The sequence below is a fragment of the Argiope bruennichi genome, chromosome 3, assembly GCF_947563725.1.
Source record: "Argiope bruennichi chromosome 3, qqArgBrue1.1, whole genome shotgun sequence".
NCBI classification, from domain to species: Eukaryota; Metazoa; Arthropoda; class Arachnida; order Araneae; family Araneidae; genus Argiope; species Argiope bruennichi.
The window spans coordinates 13972237-13993803 of record NC_079153.1 but is presented as its reverse complement, the minus strand read 5'-3'; the positions used below and the strand labels follow the sequence as shown (position 1 = coordinate 13993803).

The 21567-nt window shown below is 27.4% G+C and overlaps 1 protein-coding gene across 1 annotated transcript in view; it reads right to left on the bottom strand.

Moving 5' to 3' along the window:
• The window catches only part of LOC129963375 (nephrin-like), a 557730-nt gene extending 536816 nt beyond the window's left edge, over positions 1 to 20914 (bottom strand). The window contains exon 1 of the mRNA XM_056077710.1: positions 20561 to 20914. Within this exon, the coding sequence (XP_055933685.1) occupies positions 20561 to 20669 (109 nt within the window). The 5' untranslated portion in view covers positions 20670 to 20914. The remainder of the gene's footprint in view (positions 1 to 20560) is intronic.
• Between the last annotated feature and the right edge of the window lie 653 nt (positions 20915 to 21567).

Sequence of the window (21567 nt, the reverse complement as noted above, 5' to 3'; positions counted from 1 at the left end):
TATGATTATATATCTAAAAAAATAGTCCGCACACATATCTATTGATAACATCATATAATTCAAATATCAAAATTCAATATTCTTGTATTTATATAGAGAGATCGAGAAGAAAAGGCAGAAACACAAATATTTTGTATGGCTGCATATAATATGCTTTGAACGAAAATGTATGAAATATGCCTGAAAATTGCATAGAATATTATCGAGATTTCCTTTCATTATAAAAACCAGTGAATTTTCAGGAACTGAAAAATTATAACCTAATAATATTAGAAGAATCATATTTTATCTCCCAAGATATAATAAAACCCCTTTTACTTCTAGAATGATGTCGGTGGAAGTCATTATAAGTGATCATATTATTATTTATATCGATTCTGCCTTGACATTAAGAGTCATTTGTGGCACTTAAGGTACAGATATCGGTATGATTTATATGACGTGTACAAATTGCACTGATACCAAATAAATATAAATAACACATACAATATCTTTATTATTAGGATTCTTAATGTATGTGTTATTTAACAATATATATATCAGTAAGCTCTCATGTATTTCCAAAAAAACTAAAGGATGTTCGTAAAACAGCAGCAATGTTTTAGACCCAATTCCTCTATCATGATTTATTTTTAAAATTGGTTACATAACAACCATAGCAGGTTACTACCAAAAATATAGGTATATTACCTATAAGCAGCAGGTATAATTCTAAAAAAAATTAATAGAAAACTTAGTCCAAAATATGCTTCAAATGCATTTAAAAATTTATTGAAATGAAATAAAAACATAGCATTAAAATAAAATTGGTTCAGTAAAAAGCTTCCTTATAGATTTTAAAGCAATTTGAAAACAGTGTCTGTGCAATAAATAATATGCACCGAAATTGTTAATGAAATTAGTTTAAATTTTCATTCAATGGTTTTAATAAATTTTACAGAAAATTTTTAAAACCCATTTTTTTATAGTGGCCAGATAATACATAAGTAGTAACTGTGTGCAAAATTTAGAAATTTTATGTTCAACAATCTGCCCATTAGTGATTTTTAGACTTTTTATATCCTGTAGAAGTACATGCATATATGAAGCTAGTATGAAATTATGAATTTGCTTTGGTTTCATGGACAAATTGTAAAAAATGCTTTTGTAAAAGTGTCAGGATAAGAAATATTTAAGGTGTACGTACACATTTGAAGATTTTTTTTTTAAAATTCTAACTTTAAAAATCCAGTTTTTTCACAGTAGGTTATTAATATATGTTTAAACTCATTTCAGTGAGAAAAAAATTATATTACACTAATTATTAATTAATTAAATAATATTTAATGAGCTAATTAGCCTATTTTTGAAACATGATATCTTAAATTCTAATTTGTACAGACACACAATTCTAGTTGGAAATGATGCATAATATTAGTATTCATGTTGTCTGACTCAAACAAGTTATAAAAATGTATAGTTTTTTTAAAACAATTTTTTCATCAACAATGAATAAAAAAAGTGAGATATTTTCTGTAATTTTAACTTTTAAACAGCTATTAAAAATTTATTTCTATAAATATAACTTTGATTGAGGCACAAAATATCCGCTATTTCATACAGATTATTTTGATATATAAATAACTGTATTTGGTTCATTTCTTGTTGAGTTATGATTGTTTAAACTAAGCAACATAGTGGAAAAATATCATTCTTCATAAAATGAGTTTTAAAAACACCGTAACTAGAGTTTTTAATGAAAGCAGCTCAAGAAAAATAATTATAACTCGAGAAATATTTCGAATATTGACAAAATATCTGTATCGTTTAAAAGCTAAAGGATCAGAGAACATTATTAAGCAATAAAAAAAAAATATTCGATGTTTTGAACGATTTTCAAAGTTTCAAGTCTGTACATACACCTTAAAGAAAACATTTTTTTAAACTAATCTTAAAACAATCCGAGAAAATATACAATTACTTATTTTGAGAAAATAAAATTATTTTTCTGAATGGCAGTTAAATTTATATTTTTTGAAATTAAAAAAATAATAACATCTATTAGTTTGAATACATATTTATAAAAATTATTTTCTGTTTAATTTCCTTTAAATTATTCACTTTTGTTTCAATGTATGATACGCCTTCATACTCGATCCTTCTTCAAACTACTTATTCAACATTCTGAACACACGGGGGAAAATTCGTGAGATATAGCAAAAAATTTTCCTTTTCTATTTTTATTGGCAACTTACATATTTCTTTACTTTCTACCTGGAGTCGTTTGTCATAATGCAGATACTCTTCAGGATTTTCATGCATTTCTATTTCGGTTCCTCGTATAAAAGAGATAAAGTAGTGCAAATATTAAAAATTTGCCTCAAGATTTTGACATCTTTACGTGTTAGAGTTACCTGAACCTTCCCCCTCCCCCAAAAAATGTTCTTGAAATCATGTATGTCTATTTATTAATAGATAGATTAAAAATGCAAAAATCTATATAGATAATATTTAATAGGCCTTCAGAATTATAGTAAATAATGTTAAATGTTGGACATATTTCTAAAAAGATGGGTCATTTATTGGTCTGTAAATTCGCTTGTATGCGAAAGGGATAAGTTAAAAAGAAGATGAATGAAATATTGTATGCTGTCTGGAATTCAAAATTATAAGCAAGAGTCATCTGTTGAAATAAAGGCACCCAAACAATTCACTCAGTTTTCTTCATTATATTACGAAGCACAAAATGCATCGTATTACGTCACTCCATATGGGAGAAGGCACTCGATATTACGAATTATGCTAACCCTTTATATGTTAAAAGGATGCAGAGGTCATTTAGAAAAAACAATTTCTGATTATTTAATATATATGAAGGTGAAGATAAGAGTCAATTCCACTAGTTTTTCTATTATGGATATTATATATCAAGTAAGTTCAAGTTCACTCACTTAAATGTTTTACCATTTTCAACTTACCCTTCAACCATTTTCATCTTATTTTCCCAATTCAGCTATGAATTTAAAGAATGTAGAGGAGGATACAAAAAGAGCATAGGAAAATGTGCTGATTGCATAAATATACCAGAAAGAGAAGAAAAAGTCAACTTTTATTATTATCATCATCATCATGAAGAGTGCGTTTCAATATAATAAAGGTGAACTATTTGAAATTTTTTTGCAGTAATCTTAACATTCGAGTTTTTCTGCCTCTTCCTAACAATATTGGCCCTCATATAAAAACAAAAAATACAAGGGAAGATAGAAGATAAACAAAGAAGAAGGTGTTTATTCCCTATGTATAGAAGAAAGGGAAAGGAGAAACACGTCTTTTGCTTTCTTATTATTATAAAGAACGAATTTAAGATTGATCTTTGAAAGTTTCGAAGTTTGGACATTGCAGTCTTAACTTGTCGAATATCTCCCGTCTCTCCTTATAGAAGCTAACTTTGCTAAAAGTTCAAAGGATGTAGAGATGGATAGCATGAGAAAAAATAAGAAAATGTTGATTGCCTAAGTATAGGAGAAGGAGCAAGAAAGAAGGACCGATGCTTATTATTATTCTTACAAGGAATAAGTTTTCAACGGAAGTAAGAAGAGTCCATTTGTAATTTTCGAAAATTTTTGTAACTTTAACTTGGAACACTGAACTACGTTTTTTCGCATTCTTATCGAGCATAAGCTTTAAATTTCCGTATACAAAGAACGCTGATATACCAGGATATCTTAAATATGAAAGACTTTTTATAGTTATCCTTTAATACTACTAACGACCCCGTTTTGTTAAATTTTACGCATTGTGACTACATATTATTTTGTAAAAAGGATTTGCTATTGCATTTTTGGCACACCCTTAAATTTTCATCCATGATTTCAGATACAATTAGAATTCTACATTTATAAATAGATCCATTTCGCAAATATGAGGGTCATGGTACTTTTTAAGACCATCAGTCTGAAACTTTTGGAAAAGTTGAGTAGTGTACTTGTGGGAATGCAGTGATTTTGGATTTCACTTATTATCAGAGAATGTTAGCTTTCAAATAATCAAAATAAAGAACAGATTTCTATTTTCTAACTTATTGAAATTTCCTCTTGATTGCTGAAAAACTACTAACTGACAGAAAAAAAGTTACTGACTGAAACTACTGACTAAAAATTTGACAATGTTTTGCTAATAACATTGTTATATAACATTTTGTTTTATTCACTTACTTTTTTTTACTTCTTCTACTTTATTTTCCCCCTTCCATTTCTGATATTTGTCACTCTGAACGATTTTCGTTAAAATTAATCGACAATCGGTCCTCGATTTTGCTCTTTGGAGACTTGTAATTATCTACGGTGCTTTTCTATCAAATAAATTGTTTCTCGAGGGCATGTATTTTTCCATTTGAAGTCTGCTTTTGGCATATATTTGAACAGAAGACTCAGCTTTTCAGAGAGATTTTAATCTGAGATCTATATTTGAAATGCATCTTAATGCTACGTTGAAAAATTAAGGATTCGTTTCGGAAGGTTTGGTAATTTAATTCTCCCATCGAGGTGGGACCTCAGACATATCAGGAATGTTGTTTCATTCTCGCAGTTCTAGTGAGTACAAAAATAGTGTGGAGTCAACTACTTCTTACCGATGACAGGACGTGCCTCTTACTGGATGGGGAGGGTTATAAAGCGAACCGGTGGTGATCCTTAGAATTCTACTATTTGGTCCGATAATTCATACTTTCCCCTGAGACGAGACGGGTCGAATTAAAATTGATATGGGGTCAACTAATCTCTATCGATGTCTGAACGGGCTTCCTGCAGGAACGGATTGTAAAGTGACTGGTGATAATCCTAAGGACTCAATCATAGTTCCCGGAAATGCTATCACGTCGGTCTGGTCATTAATTTTTTTCCTTTGCGCCTTCGAAGCGGATCAGAGTAACTGATGTTGGTGTCAGTTACCCCCTATCGACGACAGGAAGTGCTTCCAGCTGGAGAGAGTTGTAGAGTAGCCGTGATAACCAATGGGACTTAACCATATTTCCCGTCAAAGATTTTGTGGCAGTCGAGTCATTCATATTTTTCCGTGTGTCTTTGAGGCGGATCAGAGTAACTGTTTATGTTTACTCTAACCATAAACAGTTAAAATAACTCGTAATGGAATGATTTAAAGCACAAATTTCTCTCAATAGACCGGTATAGCTATATGGTACGTTTTACGTCGTTTAGACTCAATATATCTCATTCTTTCAATGTTCTGCAGAGTCAGTTCGAAATTATCTCCGATGAGAAAGGAATGCGTGCACGTTCTCTACCTCTACCCCGAAAACGAAAAAGAAGTTGTTTCAAAACTTTCGAAGAGAGAGAAAAAGAGAGAGAAGCGATTGCTTTAATTCTCCAAAAACTCATTCAAAAGTTAATGACTCTTTACTCAAAGAGGACTGAAAATGAAAAACTTGACTGTGCCGCGGAGAACAAAGGACAGTTCGAGATAAAAGAGGAGCGCTTAAAAAATCAATTAAAATTGGAACGAAATGACAAAGTACTGTTAGAAGCTGATAAAACAAAAAGCAACTGAGAAGGAAAAAAAGGAGAAAATTCTCTTCTGTGTGCCTGGGCAGATTAATGAGGGCAAAAATATTTAAGTTAGTTGAGGATAAAAACAGATAAATGAATAAGGTTTTTTGAGACTTTGAAATTAAATGCTTTGTCTGAGCAAATAGTTTTTCCCCAACTGTTAGGGATTTTTTTTTTCTTTGTTTCGGCACATTGTACAATCATTAGTTAACGCCATTGCGCTTATTTGTAACGTAATGATATTTACTTATCTACGTTTGTTTTGTGTTTGAAACATAATATATTTCGTTTTGTTTCGTTTACTTTATTTTTCTCTGGGATAGTATTCGATTTCGTTCATAAAGCAAAATTGAGGATTATATATTTTTTCGCTTATATTCAGTTGCTGGAGGCAATCTTATCTATTAAAATGTTTTTAAGCAATATGTTTTTGGAACTAGATTGAAAAGTTTTTTTTTCTAGTCTGAAGTTTTGAAAATTTATAGAGAAGAATTACAAAAATAAAAGAAATAAATTCCAATATTTTCCATTTAAATTTTTCCGATTTTGATTTTCAGAATGGAATTCAGCACATGACAAGGATTTTAACTACGTTCCGGAGAAATATATCAGTTATGTCATCTCTACTCAACGCGATTTCTTAAATTTATTTGTCTCTCCCTGCGCCAGAAATATAATTTATTTCTTCTTTCATTGTTCGCAAAATGGTTTCTTATCACATCATTTTTGAAAAAAGCGAAAATTTTAATATGCAATTAAATTATGAATATTTAAAATAAAACAAAATGAATATAATGACTTTAAAGGGGGAAAAAGTAAAGTAGTGAAATAAATAATATATTTAGAAATTTGAATTCATAATTAAATTTAAACACTAAATCTAAACCAGATATTGAATTTATATTGACAATTAGAATTCATTATAATTCTAATCTAAGTTTTAATTTTATTCTTGCATGCGGTGCCTGCCAAATAATAGATATATACCAAACCAAATTATGGTTGGATATGAAAATACACATCAACCTTACAAAAAACAAGAATTTACAATCAAATAAGAATGAAAAGATGCTGCATTTTATTTTTCTAAACAATAATTTATTTGTAGAAAAGTTTAAAACTTAAAATAGTATCTCACATAACTCAGCGTCATAGAAGCTCAGAAGCGGCCACTGTCGACTTTCAAAGCCTTTACAATCTTTCATCCTAAGTTCGCGAGCAAATTCACCTGATAAGGCATTTCAATTTTTGAAGCATTAGCGTTTCAGGGCTTACGATATCTATTGGTTCGTAGGAGCAGTATACTTTTTTTTTATAAATTTCTACTCTTAATTTACATTGAAAAGATTTTGATGAGACATATATGGTAACATGATCTAGATACAAATGAATAATAATTAAATGAATTCAGCTAATTCATCTGGATTCAATTAGGAAATACTTGAATTAATGTTGAACAAATGAATTATTTTAAACTTAAGGTACTTCTAAGTTTTTGTTTTGACTTTATGATTCTGTCTACTAGCAAATAACAATTTTAAGCGGAAAAAATTCCACTATAAATGAATAGTGTCAAAATTTTAGCAGTAAAAGTATTGCTTGATACCTTAAAAAATACTACCCATCACCATGTTGTAGCGCATTGAAAGGAGAGCAACGAAATAAAAGTCGCTGTTTCAGCCATTGTTTGAACAATTGCAAAAATATTGGAGGTTTGCATTCTAAATTTAATAGTTTGCGATATTATAAATTTTTAAAATTCGCTATAGACGTTTTAATAATAAATTCTTATAATCAACAATTAATAATAAATTTATATAATCAAATTCCTGATTTTTATAGAAATATTCATAAAAATTATTATTGAAAAAAATGAAATCACAAACTTTGTCTTTTTATTTATTAGCGTATATTAAAAATGCTTTAAAAAATAATTTTTCCATTCATTAAATAATCAACAGACGAGCAATAATTAAAGATTCGCTAAATTTACAATAAAAAAGTAAATTTTAGAATAAAAAATTATTAAACTTAAATCAACATTTTAAATTATTTAAAGAATAATCGAACAAAAAGAAATTTTAAAAAATTAAGAGTGTCATTTAAAAAAAAAAGACTTAAATGTCAAATGAATACTACAATAGAAAACCGTCTATTGCAGTAGAGTCCACCAAAATTTTATTTTTGACTAGCGAAAGTCAAATTCTTAGAATATTTCGCAGAAAATAATGCTCGAACATACTTGTTAGTATTTTAAATGGGATAGCTCCTGTGCATTTTAGCCAAACTGGCATGGCTCAAAATCGAAGAACGGGAACAATTCGAGTTCATGCCGGAAAACATTAAATTTTTCCATTATTTGCAGAATACTTCTTGAATCGATGCTTACTTTCTGTCTATATCCATGCGAAACGCCAAAAGCAGCATAGAAATCTCCTCTTTATAACTTTCACTAACTGTACATTTTGCCAATATCTCAAAGTGCCATAATATATCGTAATTTAAACATGCCATGCAGTAAATTCTATTTATCATGAAATAAAAATGGAGATTACATCGATTTCTAAAATTTGTAACCATCAAATCATAGATTTGAAGGAAAATTGATCGATTTGAAATCAAAGAAACCATCGATTTCTCAAAAAAAAATTAATTCTACAAAAATTATTTTTTAATATATATTTCTTTGTAAGAGACCGATTTAAATAGATAAAATGTAAAATTAACAAGCATAATTATAATTCATATTAGAAATTTAAAGTTCTTTGTGGATTAAAAATCTAAAATAATTGCAAATAAGTTAGATTTAATGTGTACATGTACGTATGTATTTAATACATTTTTTTATACAATTTCAATGCATGAAACAAAACGTATGATTAAACACCAACGTATTATTGGAACGTATAAAATTTATTAAAAATTATCATGCTTTTAAATCTTGTTGCAATATTATACACCTTTTTCACATTTTCATAATAATAATACTTTTTTTTATTTTTCACTTGCATTTTAGTAGAATTTAGGTTTAAAAATTTATGTAGCCAAGTTTTTCTTGACTAAAAATTAAAAAAATAAATAAATATTGAGATTACCAAGGAATCCTAATGTATACAGATGATATTCATTTAAACTTTCATGCATTTAATGAGAACCTATCCGCTAGAAACCTAACATCGTAAGCTGTATTGCAGCTGAAAAGTATGAACTTAAGGGAAAAGCTTACAGGTTCTATCTTGAGTCGTGATATTAAACCAGAGTTATTGAAATTCAAACATAATACTTTTTCGTAACAAGTTTGATGTAAGATTTTACAATAAAAAAAGGCGTGTGACCAGTTTAGTGGTTCTTCATCTGAGTGAAACAGTCTTAGATGTCAAAATTACTTGGAAATAGGATGATTACGATATCTTATATAATGGAGTTTAGTTATTTGTGCACATCAGGTGGTACCAAAGGGCGCCCAAGTCACAGATGCCAACTGGTAATGCAAACCTTGCCTATATCTTAAAGTCTTTGATTATAATTTCGGAAACACGTTAAGATTTTCAGGTGAGGAATTTGTAGTAGAGCGGGAAAATCATTCATGGAATGAAAGTGTTCTATTTGTTTTGCGTGAGATCTGAAATGTGAATAAATTTACATGTGAGATTTTTGGTTATTTATTATTTTTTTAAAATTATTATTATCAATATCATGAAAATACTTTTATGATGCACAATAATTATAAAAATTTTGATTTGACCAGAAAAATAGAGTTTCAGTGAATGTATAGTCAGTGAGTTAGCACTGATTGAGATTCTGTATTTTATCATATTATCAGATACAGAATTAAATTCTGAATTCAGTATTTACTCTCAACATTTAAAAATATATCCAGAATTCTGAAAATTTGGAATGTCCTGTTTGCAAAAGTAAAAAATAATAATAATAAAAGCAAGCTTTAAAACAAACATTTATAAGTGTATTAAAAAAGAAATTTCCCTTTATTTTTTTAACTTTACATTCTGTAATTTATGATTCATTATAGTAAAATTATGGAATCGAGAAAAAATGTTTTCTGAATTTCCAAAGTAGATGGCATATACAATCATATGCAATCAAAACTTCATAAAATAAAATGATTAATGAAGAACAAATATACAAACAATTTAAAATAGTACACTTTCATCAAGAATACAAAATATCAAAACATAACGAGGGCGTTTAAGAGGCAGTGTAATGTGAGACAATTGCAAACTTCTGTCTTCACATACAGGAAATATGTTAAACGTTCATGAAATGGATTGCAATGATTAATATATCTGAACATAATCTTCCTTGCTATGAGATAATAAAATATACATTAATATCTATTCCAGTGGCGTTATTATTACATAAAATATATTTCAAAGACATGATCATGTTATAAAAAATTTAATTACATGTAGACTTAAACTATGCAAAGATAGCACGCTTGTTTTGGACGTGAAAGACGGACATTGCATTTCAAAATTAATTTTGTACAGAGAATTTGTATTGTATTAGTTTGAACATAAATCGGCTCTATTGAAATTATGCTTTTCCTGGAAATAAGTATTTCTCAACATTTATTATGGAAAAAAAATTCCTTTTACAAATATTCTACTGTAGAAAGTTTGAAATCAACAAATTTAAAACCTTAATATTGTAGAAAATTAAATATTTAATAAAGTATAAAAATATCACAAGCACTTAAAACGTGTAAATCATCAAGTTTATATTGATATATGTCAGCACCAAAACACCGATATAAAACGTCATCATTATTTGTAACAAAGAAGATCTTCAAGAACGATAATAATAATGAAATTACCGAACAGATTGAATCTAATCAGATTATTAATAAGTAATACTTACGTTATATTTTGTAAGGAATATTTATATAACTTATTAATATAACATCTTGACATGTACTGTTTCATGTCTTCGGTTTTTATTCTTCTTGACAAGAAGCATTAATCAAGATCAAGTATTTTTTTTTTTAGTTACCCAGAAAATAAGATATTTGAGTTTCTCCAGGATGTAAGAGTGTTTTAATCAAAGAAAAATATTATGTATGGTGGAAGAGGTTGCAAATATGTTAAGATATTAAAATAATTATATTCATATGCATTTTATTAAAAATATCAGTTTTCCTATTGCTTTAATTAAATTCTAATTAAAAAAACAAAATCTATATAACTTAATATTAATTTTATGGAGGTTGAACAAAACCATAAATTAATTACAAAATGTTTTCCAAGAATAAGATTAAAATATTTGTACTATAAAATTAATCAAATCACATATAAAGGAAATATTTTTGTGAAACATGAGGGACATTTTGAGATAAATCTAATAATTCTTAATATTGGTCAGATCACGAGGATACCGCTGGAATAAGCAAGTCATTTCTGAACCCTTTACGCGTAAGTATGGTTTATTTCGTGCAGCGATTATGAATTGTTAAACAGTAGGTATAAAAAAAAGGCATCAAATCTGCCATTATTTAAAACTCTAATTAGTATTTTCTTACTTGATTAGAAAATTCCAATTTCCCTTGAATCAATAAGTTAGGTCCAATCAAACATGCAAGTGCATTAAAAGTACTGTCGCATATACTCATGTCGAGAAAGTCAACATCGAAAACTATCATCCCTCCCAGTGCAATATACTGATGTTTTAGAAGAATTAACCCTTTAAAACAGTGATTTTTTTCTAGTAACAGTATATGAAATTATTTTTTGATATCAAGATTAATTTTGGAAAAGTGAAACTCTATACTTTCTTTGTATGATTTTTTCTATATTTATGAAATGAATCAGGCTGATATAATCCATGCCCTAGATTAAATAAAAAATGTTTAAAAAGTCCTACTATAAATATATAATATAAAATAATTTTAAAAAAGTGTGATGGAAATATCCATCATCATGCGAATTTGCATGATAAGATCAGTACAAAATCTTCGAAATCCCTCTTTCCTAAATTTCTACACTCATTATTACTTTTATTAGCGAAAAAAATCTCAGATAAGTTATACAAGAAAAAATTATACAAGAAATCGCACGTTTCTTCCAACAACAACAAACAGTAGAATGACAAGTTCAATCTCGCTATAGGTATTGTGACTTTTGATTTTCTTTGATAGCTACTTTCCTTAATACGCAATAGCCGCGAAAGAAAAAAAGTTGCTAGCAGCAACCAATTTACAGTACACCTGGTTTGAGTTCAATCTTTTGTTCATCAAAGGTTTTGATGGAAATTTTCATCATCATGCAACGAAGAGCTAAGCTTATGTTATTAATGCTTAACATAACTCACAAAAGCAAGCGTAACACATTATCGTTATAGGCCACAAGTGCAACATATTAGTCTATACAGGCCACGAAGATAAATTCGATACACAATTCTAAAACGTGATGTCACTGGAAAAACAATACAGAAGTTGATGTTCAGCACCAGGTCGCTGCAGGTTTCAAGATGGCCGAGAAAATAAACAGGATATTTTAACTGCGATAAATGTATGCTCCTTTGAATATTGAGGGAATGATTACTCGAATTCTGTACAATCTCTTAAATACACATGTATCCATCTAACCATTAAATTCATTAACATAGAAATGAAACATTCACGTTTTTTTCATTTTATTTTTTCTTTGTTTATTTATACTATTTCAAAAGTCTGGTTATTGCACTGTTATTGCCAACTTCAACAGCAAATGCAAATGAGAAATCATTTTTCCAGCAACAAAATTTGCATATGATTACTGTATTTACACGGAAGACCTTATGAACCTAGACTTCACAATAAATATATGAATGAATAAGTAAACATACACGTGAAAATTGAGCTCCTTTTAGCAGGACAAAAAAAACAAACAAATAAACTACGGTGACTTGTTCGGAATATCAACAATTTGCATCTAAAACATATGTAAACACTGCGAAATATTCATCTAAAACATGCAATGAATCTCAAATGCCAAGTGGTGAAGAGTGAAACGAGTAAATGTATATTATAATTTTATCTCATTCATCAGTTAAATATCCATATGTATTTTAATTCACAGTTACGGCAGTTTAATAAGCTCATGCATTTCATATAGTGATTTTTGAGTTGCATATTTGATGCTAATACATTTATCAAGTTCTCCTATTTGTAAGATTTGTAAATTTGAAAAATGCAGGATTAGCAAGGAATAATTTCTCCACTTCAGAGGACTCAAGAATGTATTTTATAGGTTCAGATGGGGTAAAATTTGAACTGCATGTAATTAAAATATTTCTCTTGTCATAAAAAATTGATAAAAATTTCTGTTGATAGCTGGTATTAGCGCACATAGACATATAATGGGCTTTATAAATGCTAGATATTTAAAAAATAGCATTAAAATGCTCCCTATGTGTTCAACAATGTTCTCTAATAGCAGAAACGTATTTTTTAAAGCTGACAGGAGTAAGTATGCCGAAGTATCCAGAACATGGCACCTATTGCTTAATTTCAGATCTGGCACAGAAAATTTCAGATCCGGTGCATGATAAAGAAGTGCTTTTGATAAATAACGGCTGACTAGCATTGAATTTTTGAAATATTGTTTTAGCTATTGCTTTACAGAATAATCATTGTGAAGAAGTGTGATCTCCTGCATGAAAATGATGCTCTGAAATCATCAACGCTGTTGAAGTTGTGAACTTACAACATCCCTCAACATATTATGATACCATTGTTGTGACAGAACAGGTCTGTGTTCCATTTACAAATCTATCTTAAAAAGATAGATAGATTAAAAAGATTATGGCTTAATAATAAAATGAAACCATGAAATAACATCATACTGTCACTATTTCAAGATGCAAATGTTTTTTTCTGGATATCTTAAGCGTTTTTCGCTTTTCATGTCTTCAGTTGTAGGTTTTAGTTATCCATTGAGGAAAAAGCAATCTTCGTCTTTCCACAAAAAATTGCACGAGGAAGTGATTTCAACCAATATTCGAGCAAGTAAGTGATGTGCAAAAGTTTTACAAATCTCAAAGTTTGCGTTTTGAGTAAAGTGCACAGGCTTCATTCTGTAGAGATAATAATGAAAATCCGTCTTAAAATTTGTCGTTCAATGGAATTTAGCATTGCCAATACAAAGGGACCAACTGGCACACTCACACTATCATACGGCTTTGATTGTTGGCTTCAACGGCCATTGTAGTAACATTTTCGAAGTTAGTAGATGGGATTTCCTTTCGTTCTCAACCTAAAAAAATGACATATTTACCACTTTTTTCAAATTTCCGTATCATCTCGCATAGAGAACATGGAAAGTTGGGATATATTCGTATTTCTTCATACGACAGAATTACTTTGCAGATATGACAAAGTTCTACTGATTCTGACAGAACAATCTTACAAATAGCGCTCCTTCTTGCAATATAGAAAATTGAGCAGAAAATAAATTAATGCTGGTACAAAATCCGCCTTAATTTTAACCAAAGAATAATACTAACAGGCATATGGTGTAACATAAATGATATTTCAAATTGTGAATTAATGCAAATGAATACCATTTATGTTGTAGAGCCATCTATTAATAAAATATGGTACTAATTTTTTATCTCATACATGCTGAGCTCATAATTTGAATTATATAAAAGTAAATTGTATCTCATTTGGATCAATAAAAAGTACTCTAGAGCCTTCTAAAAGAAACTTATTACTTGCTCATCCTATGTATAAGCATAGGCATATTTTAGTTGCATATTAGAAATAAAAAAGTATATATTTAATACATTTATTTTTTATAGTATCTTTATACATTACTTGCCAAGGCTAATTTATATATGTTTCATGCCAAGAAATAAAGATAATATAGAGTTAAACTTTATAATGTGAATTTTAAGTTAATTTAAGGATAAATATCTTTACACGTGCATCATCTGTCCATCCAATTTTAATATGTTATTATATGTTAAAATATAAAAAATATATGTAATAAATAAGTATGAAGCAAGCATATTAGAATTTTAAAAAAACAAATATGGGATCTAAAATGCTTCAACTAGTACGAATGCTCCACGAAAGTAATCAAGGCGGAAAAAGTTAACTTCCTTATATAGAATGCTGTTGTCAGATTTATCATATATGAGGTTCACATACATGGAGGATGTTTGCTGCCATTTAATTTCGAACTTAGAATTCTATTCTAAAGTTAATCCTGAAGATATCCCTCATTTAAAGTGATTTATGTAAATTTCAACGTTTTATATGTAAGTTGTAGCAAGTGAAAAGTTGACATTGGCGCTATAATAAGCATATAGAGAAGAAAAAAAAGCTGCACTCCCAGTACATAATGTTAAAAACCTGCACCATAGTGCATAGTGTTAAAAACATTGCACAGAACAGAGTTCTGGAGCTGCATTTCCAAAGTTGGCTTATATTTACATCTTAAGTAATAAATGCAGTAAACAGTAAATCTACAAAAATTTAAATACATAAAAATGCTTAATTAAGTGCGTAATTATGTGATGCTTTAGGTTTCTGTGGAACTACTTCAAAATGTACTGTGAACATTCAAAAGGTTTAACAGCTCTGTTTTACAGTACTGATCGCTTAAAAGTTTTAACATGAATTTTTGATTTTCTATTAAAAGAACTCAAAAAATTATCTATGTAACGTATTAATTTTTATTATAAGTTTATGTTTTCCTAGTAATATAGTTTTACAAATATTATATATAATAAAAATTACAATATATTCAAACCTTGTAGTATAATTCAAAATTGGTTAAGCGGATTGTTTTTTAACTATAAATTTACATTAATCATTTTATCAAATAGAGCTTGTTTAAAATTATAATGATAAAAAATTGTATATTCAAGAAACAACTTATCAACATTTTAAAAACAGAATTCAAAATATTTAACCATTTTTTAAAGGTATTTATTTTTAAGCGAAATTTCAGCGAAACATTATTTTAAATAAACGATGCACAGTACCATCCTTGACAAAAAAGGAATTGTATGGAAAAATGACGAATTTTATGCAACTGAAAGAATCGCATAAAACTCAAAAGAATATGCATAAAAGTTTCGTAAATTTGTTCAAGATCATTTCCTCTTTCTGATTTATGTTCCAATGACAAACTCACTCTGAAATATATGACTTGTTGTCTACTAGTTATTTCTCATTCTTTTCTTGTGAATTCAGTTATTTTTGGCAGATTTTCAGAAAATTTAATCCCACTTATTCTGATTTAGAGCATTTTTCTAGAGCATTCAGTAAACAGTTATATTTCAAGGTATTGTATGAAAGATGAGTGGATGTTTGAATTTCCTTCGTTAGAACAAAATTGCTCCAAAGAAAGACACTTAAGAAAAATAAACAACATATATTTTCTGAAAAGCATTAGATTTGATCTATATTACCATATAATACCATGTTTTCTTACTTGGAGCTGTATTTGAAAAGAATTTATATAAGCGAATAGTATAAATAATTTATAGTGCTCATAAGTTTTCTTAAAATATAGAAAAGGAAGTTCTGGGAACTAGAAGTTTTTCAACAATAATTTATTTCGCTACTAATGGCGTGTCACGGAAAACTTTAAAGAATATTCCTATATTTCATGAATTTAAATATAATATTATTTATTTATTCATTATTAATGCATCGTAATATTTCTAAATATTGCACCGTATGAGAGAAATTTGTAATCCTGGTATAATCATATTATTTACCAATTATTTATAAACGAAACCAAAAAATTAATAAAATGGATACCAATAAAAAGTAAGAATTTTTGTAATAATTTTACAAAACTTTTGTTAGTATATAAAATGTCCAAAGTTTCCTGTCATTCCAAATTTGCAGCTTTCACCTTTTTCAGATAATTTAATTAAAAATGACATCTAGTAAATGTTTAAAAACTTTATAGTTTCTAAAATACACCTGAATAATAGAATCAAATTTAATTATTTAGAAACAATCAAAACAAACAAATTAATAACAAAATTATATATTAATTATTATCTTCATTATTTAAAAGAAATCTCTAACCTTCGTTCGGAGATTAAAAATAGATTCTTTCATTTCGAATTATGAAAGAAAGTATCAAATATCAACAAATCTTGAAATTAACAGAACACACATAAGTAGAGAGTTATACAAAAAATTTTAGTATGAATTATTTTATATCCACAAGAAGTAAAACTGGATAAAAATAAAGTAAAATGAAAAAATATCGTTCCTAAAACATTTTAGAATAATCGATTCAAAATTTATTTGGAAACAATCAAAAACTAATAAATTCATCAAAAAAGCATATAATAATTTTTATATTCATTATTTAAAAGATATCTCTAACTTTTGTTGGGAGATTAAGAGAAAGATTAAGAGAAATAAACGTTTTACAAACCAATAAAGTAGACATTTTACAAAAGTAGAAATTTTACAAAAATTTTAAAAAGTATTATTTTATTTATTAACATTAGAAGTAATATTGTCTGATTAATATAAACAATTTTTAATGATTCTATTCAGATTTTTCAGTAACTTCTACAAATATCGTTGTTTAAGGCAAAACTCTTTAAATGATTATAAAAGACTTAATGGTGACGGATTTGAAATGATGCATTTAAGCTGGGGACAGATTGACAAGGAAATATAACAGACTACATACTATCCTAGCATATAATAAATGGTTAATGGTATCGGCGGATTTACCTAATGATACTCATTACGCACGCTTATCTTACAGGAAAGTGTTGAGTTTCACATTTGTAAGCTATTACAAATGACAGTTTTATTGAGGAAATCGTGGCACATATTACGAGATATGCAAATAAATAGGAAATATGATGATGTAATGTGTATTAAATAATTCACCTGTTTTCATACGCTGTATATTATGAATTTACTTTTCATAAGATTTCATTTTCATATCTTCAATATTTGTTTAAAATTCGTTTATGAATTAAATTAAATTATGATAAGATTTCAATTATTCATTGCGGAAACTTATAGAAACAGACTTTTATATATAAGTGACTATAAAAATATTGGTCCATAAATTTAAAATGTTTGGTTTTTGCTTATTAACACTTTATCAGAATATCCCAAATAATAAATTTACCTTTAATTAAAAAAATCGGCATACATTTTACCTGTTCACAAAATACTAAGATTAATTTATTTGTATAAATTATTTAAGAAGTTGGTTAATGTTAAATGATTTCATAATTAGTATTAATGTTAAATAAATAATGCTTATTATTTTAGCAAGAAAGTTGCATATGCAGAATAATTAAACAAAATACCATAAATCAAACGTTGAATAAGTAAAGAGCAAAAAGATTCTTGAATAATTAAAATATTCTTTTTTACTTATGTATCAGAAAGAAATAAAATCGGAATATAAAAATCTATCAATAAAATTCTATCACAGTGAAAATTTTCCATTAAATTGTAAAAATGCTATAAAGAAGTAATAAAATAAGGAGTCATAATATAAATACATATTTATAACTTTAAATAATTTCACTTTCTTTACATGAAAATATGATACAAATTATTATTTAAAAGATAGTAAATACTATAAAATTATTGGAAATAAATTAACATTTATATATTATTTCATATAATAATAATAATATGAAAAGAAAAATAGAATGTGCACAATATATTAAATTAAAATCATTGTGATAAACTTTCATTATATCTTTTTTTAAAGATTAAATATATTCTGGAATATGGCGTGCGTATTTTTTTTCATTTATATGTTCAATCATTCATTAATAAACAAAAGTAATTTTAAACAGTTAAAAAGTGCTCAGAAAAATCCTTGGTATAACGATATTAATTTTCTGTTAGACACCATTGTTATAAAAAGAGCATTTTCATAACATTATTTAATCATATAGAAATATTCCATAACAACATTTGTCCTTTCTATAAAAACACAACACGATAAATATTATTCTTTTCTTTAAACGAGATATTAAATGCGCTTTAAAAATGTGTATTTTATGGAAAAGAATGAAAAGCGTTTTCTCACGTAAGTGTTTTTCTCGTAAACACTGCTTCAGATAAAAGGTTGCCTCCCAGACTGCATTTTATGTTGCTGCTCTTTAATCTATTAGATCCAAGGAAGAATTTTATGTGATGTAAGAAATGCCGAATATTCGGAAGAATGTTTTTGATGTTTTTTAAACTATGCTTGTGATATGAAAAATTTATCTATCTTGTCTTAAGTTATATAAATTACTTGTCTCAATAGAAGGATATAACAAGTCTAAAAGTTAAAAAAAAAACATTTATTTAAGATTAAATTGTTATCAGATGAGTAAGACCGCATTTTTTTCCAGTTTAGATTTTAAAATGTAAGTTTTCAACATCGATTATTTTTAAACAGCTTTTTCGCATCAAAATAAATATAATACTGTATTGTAATATTACCTGCAAATAATAGAAATAATTTTAAAAGAAAAAATATCTAATTATATACAGCACCTTAATACTATAATAATTATTATATAATTAATTTAAATCAATTTTAAAAGAGACGAAGGAATTTACTTGAAAATTGGAAATAATTTTTATTCTACTTGATACCAGATGTGATATCTAAAGTTTTTAATTTAATTTTTTAAAATATGTATGCTCTGAAATAGGAATTCACATGACGAAGTATCATCGAATAAATATTAATTAAGAATAAATATTAATTTACATTCATTTATTTGAATGTAAAAAATCACATGTGTGAAGAGAACAATTAATATAAGATAGTTTTGCAATTATTATAATACTATTTGAACATTTTTGGCTTTCAGAGAAAAATTATGAGTTATATGAAATCAAATATCAACTAAACAGAAATATATGTATTTACTTATGCAATACTAACTATTTTTTAAGCTGGAGAATATATGTTCTTTTTTTAATAAACCAAAACGAGATGAATTTCACGATAGCTATACGTCATGAATTTTTAAGATATCCTAAATGCATAAAATATAACTGCATTATATTTTTTTTTAAAAATTGTTATTAACTACGTATATTGAGTTTGATAAGTTAATAATAATGTAATGCATTATCTTATGTTACTGGCCTAATGAGCTACAAAATATTTTTTTGCAAAATGCGGACTGAAGAAAACGAAGAAAATATATTTATGCGGAATATTGAAAAAAGAAATCACATATAACCATTGACTTTGAATTCAATTTGTATTGCTGCAAGATATTCTTATTTGATAAAAAGATTCAATGGTCAAGTTTAAATTTTCAAAGTTTTTAAAAATATGCTAATTAATATAATTTAAAATTTAGCGATGAAGTTTAATTTTGTATATAACTTTTCATCTTTTAATTTTTGGAAACTTACTTAAATCGCATAACATTTCATCAATCATATATTAATGATTTTATAATAACATTTTCAATATAAAAATGATTCATCGCGATATTTATCAAATGCAGAGTTAGAAATAAAATTATTGAAATTTTTTGCATGATCAATTATTTATACAAATGCATTTCTTATATTAAATGCGTATTATTATTATTTTACATGAAATTCCTTTTTACAAATTATTTTATTTGATATTTTGAAAATAAAAAATAATAACTGTTTCCTCTAAATTTATACTAATGGATGTAATCGAGAAAATAAATTGTCAAAAATAAATTGACACAATCTGTATCTTAGTAACTTTCTAATAAAAAAAAATATTTGTACAATTAGTAAAAGCGAAATACATTTAATATTAAATCAGTGAATTATTTTTAGTGTATAATAGAAAAAATATTAACACGTTTTCTCAAGATATTATTTCTTCAATAAAATATTTAAGTAGTCTCTAAAATGCGTCCTAAGCCCACAAATTTGGTTATCATTCAAGCATCATGTTTATGATTGAAATAGTTTATATAAACTTTGCAATATTTTTGCAGGAATATCTAACTATTTGCAAGAACAGTTATCATTTAAACATATTTTAAAGGAAAGATTTAAGAAATCTAACCTGTATCCTCAAAAATGGGGTCTTCATTTTCAGTGTGATACACCTCCTGCGCCAACGCACACCACACAATTAAAAGTAACAAACACACTGTTTTTATTTCTTCCGACATCCTTAGAAGTTCTCGTCCAAAGTACCGAAGTTTGAAGAAAACTGTTTTTTTAAGTCTCCCTCTTCGATAAAAGAAACGGTCCTTGTCGTAACTCCAAGAGCAAAAAATAAAAGCGAAGAAAACAACATGAACCTAAAAATAAAAAAAGGGGGAAAGGTACGGACAGAAGGAAAGAATTAGTGATTCCACGGAGAAATGATCTCTTGTATCCCGAAAGTTTGGGATCCCAAATACACGTCCGCTTACAGCAGTCGCCTCTCGGTGAAATGGTATCACAGAGCACGCATCAATCAGGGTTGCAACTATCTCCCCTGTTGGCGAAACTTCAAACTTATTTTGCGAAGTGAAATCTCGCCAAGACACTTAAAAATCGAAGCAATGCGGGCACTTTTAAGTTTCGGAAAAGTCTCTTCAGCGTAAAATGTATTTTAGGTGTCCTGTGGGAATGAACTTTTAGTATGTTTGGTTGTCCCAGATAACTCTGGAAAAATGGTTTTTAAATCCGGGATTTCGGAATGGACTTGGAGAAATGTACATATGGGAGTGTATATGCTCATTTCGTTTATAAAGATTAGAATCTGTACAGATGTTTAAAGTGTACATTTTTCCAATCTTGTCTTTTTCGTATAAGTTAATTTAAGAGAAACGAATATATTTTATTCGTAGAATATTTTAAATTTTATTGACAGATAGATTTTTATTTATTTTTATTTTCTTTAAGTTTTTAAACAATTATGTTCATAAAATTTCGAAATATCTTTATATGAATGAGTAATTAAATAATTGTTCATGAATGGAATATATTAATTCATAACTGTATTTAATTTGTTATCATCAAATGCTAAATAAGAGTATGACTGTTTTTATTACCATTTCAATCGAAATTAGAAGTCCATGA